The 5,294-nt window shown below is 62.8% G+C and overlaps 1 protein-coding gene across 1 annotated transcript in view; it reads left to right on the forward strand.

Annotated features, from left to right (window-relative positions):
* PLPPR3 (phospholipid phosphatase related 3) overlaps window positions 1-3,446 on the forward strand; it is a 12,522-nt gene extending 9,076 nt beyond the window's left edge. Inside the window, exons 5-8 of the mRNA XM_026654975.2 lie at window positions 45-240; window positions 462-519; window positions 1,143-1,316; window positions 1,510-3,446. Coding sequence (XP_026510760.1) covers window positions 45-240; window positions 462-519; window positions 1,143-1,316; window positions 1,510-2,811 — 1,730 coding nt within the window. The 3' untranslated portion in view covers window positions 2,812-3,446. The remainder of the gene's footprint in view (window positions 1-44; window positions 241-461; window positions 520-1,142; window positions 1,317-1,509) is intronic.
* Window positions 3,447-5,294: the final 1,848 nt, after the last annotated feature.

A 5,294-nucleotide genomic window follows, 5' to 3' on the forward strand; every position in this document is an offset into this window, starting at 1 on the left:
GGTGGCCAAGGCTCTAACCCGTGACCCGCCCGTGATGCCCCCAGGGGTCCACGTGTTCGGACTCTGTGCCACCGCCCTGGTGACGGACGTGATCCAGCTGGCCACTGGCTACCACGCCCCCTTTTTCCTGACCGTCTGCAAGCCCAACTACACGCTGCTGGGGATCTCCTGCGACTCCAACCCTTACATCACCCAGGACATCTGCTCGGGCCAGGACCAGAATGCGATTCTCTCTGCCAGGTACGTCCCCTGCAGTCCAGGGCCAAAGGGCTCGGCTTGAGGGACTCTGCCCCCGATGGTCCCCAAGGAAGGGAGCCCGAGGCCGTCTCTTCTCACCCGCACCCCTGCCGGGGCCCCGCTGCATGTACCACGCTGGGATCTGGCTGCTCACCGTGCCGCAGCCAGGTCCGTGCCAGCACTAGCCCAGGCTGCTCGAGCTGTCCTTTGTTTCCCTTTTGCAGGAAGACTTTCCCGTCCCAGCATGCAACGCTCTCAGCTTTCGCTGCTGTCTACGTGTCGGTGAGTTCACCCGCTTCTCTCCTTATCTCCCCGACTTGCAACCACGGGCTGATGCAAGTATGTGGAGCCCGCAGACAGACGCCTGCCTCACGCTTACAGCTCAATCCCTCACGCATGCCCCCGTACAGCGCCTTCCCCAGGCAAGCCACCTCACTGTGCACACACACACACCCCCAACACACACGTGCTGCTCCACACACACGCAAACACCTTTTGGTGCCCCCCCAGCCCATGCTCCTCCCCCCATGTACTCCCACACACCCGCATGGATACATGCACGCAGCACCCTGCCTTATACAAATGCAAACATACCTACGGTGCCCCCCGACACAATCAAATGCCCCCTCAACATGCACCCATGCGTGCAAACACACAGAGTGCTTTGCTCTCTCTCTCTCACACACACACACGCAAAACTGCATACAGCTGACAAGCCTCACCCTCCTGGGACTAGCCGAGGTGCTCCCCCAAACCGGAAAGGCCTGGGCAGTCCATGCAGGGAGGGGGTCACCCACCAACACAGGAGGTCGCATCCTTGGCTGCCCAGCCAGCCCCGTGCATTTGCTGGGCCAGCGCTCAGCCCGTGGCTCTGACAGGCCCCCGCTCTCCTCTCCTTTGGCCAGATGTATTTCAACTCCATCATCTCGGACAGCACCAAGCTCCTGAAGCCCATCCTGGTCTTCGCCTTCGCCATCGCCGCCGGCGTCTGCGGCTTGACCCAGATCACCCAGTACCGCAGCCACCCTATCGATGTCTACGTGGGCTTCCTCATCGGCTCCGGGATTGCGGCCTACCTGGTGAGTTCACGCCCCGGGGGGCGGGAGCCCGGCTCAGGGAGGGCCTTTGCGTCTCCCTCCAGGGGTTGGCTTCAGTCACTGGCATTAGGAGCGATGGAAGCTCCCTAAAAGTGGGAAGCCCGCGGGCGCCCGAACTGTGACTGGATGGCTGCCGTGTGGTCTAACCCCTGACCCCTGGCCTTTCTCCCCTCAGGCGTACCACGCGGTGGGCAACTTCCAAGCGCCGACCGAGAGGGCCCCGGCCAACCCCCCCACCAAGGACGCCCTGCGGGCCCTGACCCAGCGGGGCCACGACTCGGTGTACCACCAGAATAAGTCGGTCAGCACGGACGAGCTCAACCCCCAGACCCGGCTGGATGGGGTGAACCGCCAGGTCCAGCGGGAGAAGAACTCCCTGGGCAGCCTGAAACGGGCCAGCGTGGACGTGGACCTGCTGGCCCCCCGCAGCCCCATGGGCAAGGAGAACATGGTCACCTTCAGCAACACCCTGCCCCGGGTCAACACCCCCTCCATGGACGACCCCGCCCGGCGCCACATGACCATCCACGTCCCCGTGGACGCCTCCCGCTCCAAGCAGCTCATCACCGAGTGGAAGCAGAAATCCCTGGAGGGCCGGAGCATGACGCTGGCCGAGGAGGCCAGTGGGCACGCAAGGGCTGGCTCAGACTCGGTGGGCGCGGATGAAGAGGAGCACGTCCCCCCCTCACTCTACCCGACGGTGCAGGCCCGCACGGCCGAGCGGGCCGCCATGGGGCCCCGGGTTCTCATCCAGCCCCGGCCGGGGGCGTCCCAGCTGGTTCACATCCCCGAGGAGAGCCAAGGCACTGCCAACATCTCGCCCAACAGCAGCTCGGCCGTGCGGGCCAAGTGGATGATGATGGCGGAGAAGGGGGCGGGCCAGCGGGTGGCCAACCCGCCTCGGCTCATGCAGGTCATCGCCATGTCCAAACAGCAGGGCCTGGTGTCCGTCACCCCCAAGCACTCGGAGACCTCCTCGTCCTCCACCAGCTCCGACTCCTCCCAGTACCGCTCGCCGTCAGAGCGGGACAGCTCCAGCATCGTCACCATCGACGCCCACGCCCCGCACCACCCCGTGGTGCACCTCTCCTCCGGCAACGGGCCCTGGGAGTGGAAGGTGGCCCAGAAAGGCTCGGACGGGCAGGATGCCTACGAGCTGAATGAGATGGGCAAGGATTACCGGGGCTTCCGGCCCACCAGGAGCGCCGGCGTCTCCCCGGGCTCCTCCGTCAGCGACATCGAGCAGGACGAGCCGCGCTACGGCAGCGTGGCCACCATCAACGTGGCGCCGGGAGGGGGCGGGGTGGCAGAGCGGGGCGAGGGCATCCCGGAGAATGTGCTAGGCCCTGCCAGCCGGGAGTCCACCCTGCGGAGGAAGCCCGCCGGCCTGACGGTCAGCGAGAAGGACGGACACACGGACAACGAGGCGGAAAACTACTACAAGAAAATCCAAGCCAACCGGAGATTTAAGGAGTAATTCCCTCCCCCTCCCGCCCCCCGGCTTCCACCCCACCTGCCCCGACCCAGGGCAGCTGTCCAGAGCGGGGAACCTGCCTTCGTGGGTGTCTCCTCTGCTGAACGACACAATCAGCCCACTCCGTGTGCTGCTGCTTTGGGATGAGGCCAGGACCGGGGTGGGGCGAGCATCCGTCTTTGGAGGGCCTCCGGGGATTTATATACAGCAGCCTCAAAGCGGAGCAGCACGTGGAGACGATGGTGCGAGCGCCGGATGGGAGGGGTGGACTAGAAGAGGCAGGGACCGCAGAGTTCTTCTCCAGGGCGTTAAAACAACCAGCCCTCCGCGGGACTCCGAATGTCCAACCAGGGGAGGAATTTTCCATGTTTATTTATTTGTTAACCAGGTGCTGACGGGTCCCGGGAGGGTTTGAGTTTGTTCGGCTGTTGCGATGGTGGGGTGGGGGAGAATGAAGGACCTTGAAAAGGCGGAATCCAGGAGTCCTGGGCTACCAGTTGAGGCAACTGTCTCCAGCCTTGCATGTGGATTTATTTGCCTCACTCGCCGGGAGCTGGCAGCCAACGGATCCAGTCGCCAGCATCCTGTGTCATGTCCTGCTCCATCTGTGCAGGGGTGCACGTCCGGCCACCAACTGAACTCTGGATGCTGTCGGACTCTGTAAATAGCTCCCTGGCTGACGCGCGGGGCGTGCGCGGTGGGGAAGGGGCATTAGCCGGGGCTCAAAGGCTTTTCACTGGCTGCCTGGAGATTTTTCAGGGGCCCTTTGTTCAGGCGTCAGTGCCGGCCTGGCCGCTCCTTGCCCTCTGTGCTGAGTCTCACAGAGATGCTTAGGGACATTCGAAGCTCACCCCATGTACTGCCCGTGGGCGGTCAGAAGAGGCTGACAGACAAAGCTTTCCGGGGGGACACTTGCCTTAGCCGCCCATCGGCCGAGGACACTTTGATAAATAACCCTCCGTGCTTTGCTACCAGGCGGCTCAGTCCTGCTGCCGCTTTACCGCCCCGTCCTGGCACAAGCGTGGGGCAGGGCACGGGCGTCCCAGGCGGGATCCTGGCTTTGGAAGAGCGCCCAGGCTTGGGATGGGGGCAACCCGATTGCGCCGATTTAATTGTCTCTCGCGTCTCCCCGTCCCTGGGGTGAGACGGCGATCAGAGCCGCCAACGCATGGGGGGAGGGAGGAGCAGGGGGCTTTCGCACCAGCCTTGTGATTTGAGCGGGTGGGATTTTTATTTATTTATTTTTTAAATAGCGCGGGAAAGTTTGAGGACGTCTTCGTGATGCTTTTGTCATTGTCGTTTGCCCCCCCATGAAAAACGGCCCCCGGTTCCCCTGGTTCCCCACCGAACCCAATCCACAGCCAAGCTGGCCGCCCCGACTCGCCGTGGGCCTGATCCCAAGCCTAGTGACATCTGACTTCAGTGGGCTTTGCAGCAGGGCCCCTGTGTGGCCCAGGCAGGAGATGGCGATGGGACAGGGGAAGGCAAAGGGACAGGAAATGGATGTTGTCCCCCCGTCACCCCCTGCTCTAGCCAGCAGCTGTGTGAGACCCTGTGGCCTTTGCTTAGCCTTTGGGCATCTGTCTCTATAGCCACAACGGCTAGTTGGTCAGGAGCCGTGGGAGGGCTGTGAGCTGGAAGGCAGGTGGGTGAATGGGAGGCATGTGTATGGGGGTGGAGGGTGGGGGGTTGCATAAGGGGGAAATACACTCTCTAGAGAGATGGGGGGTCCTAGCTGGGCTCTGTGCCACGGGGGAGGAGGGTGCGGGGAGCTAACGCTGGGGGGACGGGGGAGGGGGAGGGGAATTACACAGTGGACTAACAGACCTCGATTCCTTACATTGCCCAATGCTACCAGTGCAATTAGAAGGGTTCCTCTGATCCTGCAGTGCTTTTCCATTTCTCGTGGGCAGCCACGTTTCTGGCTGGCGGGGGAACTCCTCGGGAGAGCCGCGAGGATGGAGCCCAGCCTGGTCCCCCGGCAGCGGCCGAGACAGGGCGCGTCCCCCCCCTTTGAGGGAGCTTGGGGCGGGGAGTTACAGGTGTCATGGTAGGAAACTGCCGCAGAGCTGTAACCTGGGCCGTTCCTGACCCCGCTCTGCAAGGGTGCGAGCACTAGAAGGAAGCAGAGCCGCTCCGGGGCTCCAGTGGGAGGGGGGGACACCCCGACACTAAGCCAGTCCCCAAACTGTAAATGCATCTGTCAGGCGATGGCTGAACCTGCTGTGTTTGTAAGGAAATAAACAAATGAACCTGTGTCTCTCTCCACGTCAGCCTGGTTGCAGGGGGAGGCAGTCTGTTGTCTGGCAGATAAGTGACTGGAAACCTTGTTAAAATTCCATTGCCCCAGTGTGGGCATTTCCTGCCTGTGATGGAGTCGTCCCCCCTCCCGCCCCCCATCGCTCTGCCCACTGCTCTTTGCCCTTGGGCAAAGTTGTGACTTGCCCCTGGGCTGCATGAAAATGCTTCTCAAAAGGGACCTGTTT

The sequence above is a fragment of the Terrapene carolina genome, unplaced genomic scaffold (genome assembly GCF_002925995.2).
Source record: "Terrapene carolina triunguis isolate 2854851 unplaced genomic scaffold, T_m_triunguis-2.0 Scaffold194, whole genome shotgun sequence".
Classification (NCBI taxonomy): domain Eukaryota; kingdom Metazoa; phylum Chordata; order Testudines; family Emydidae; genus Terrapene; species Terrapene triunguis.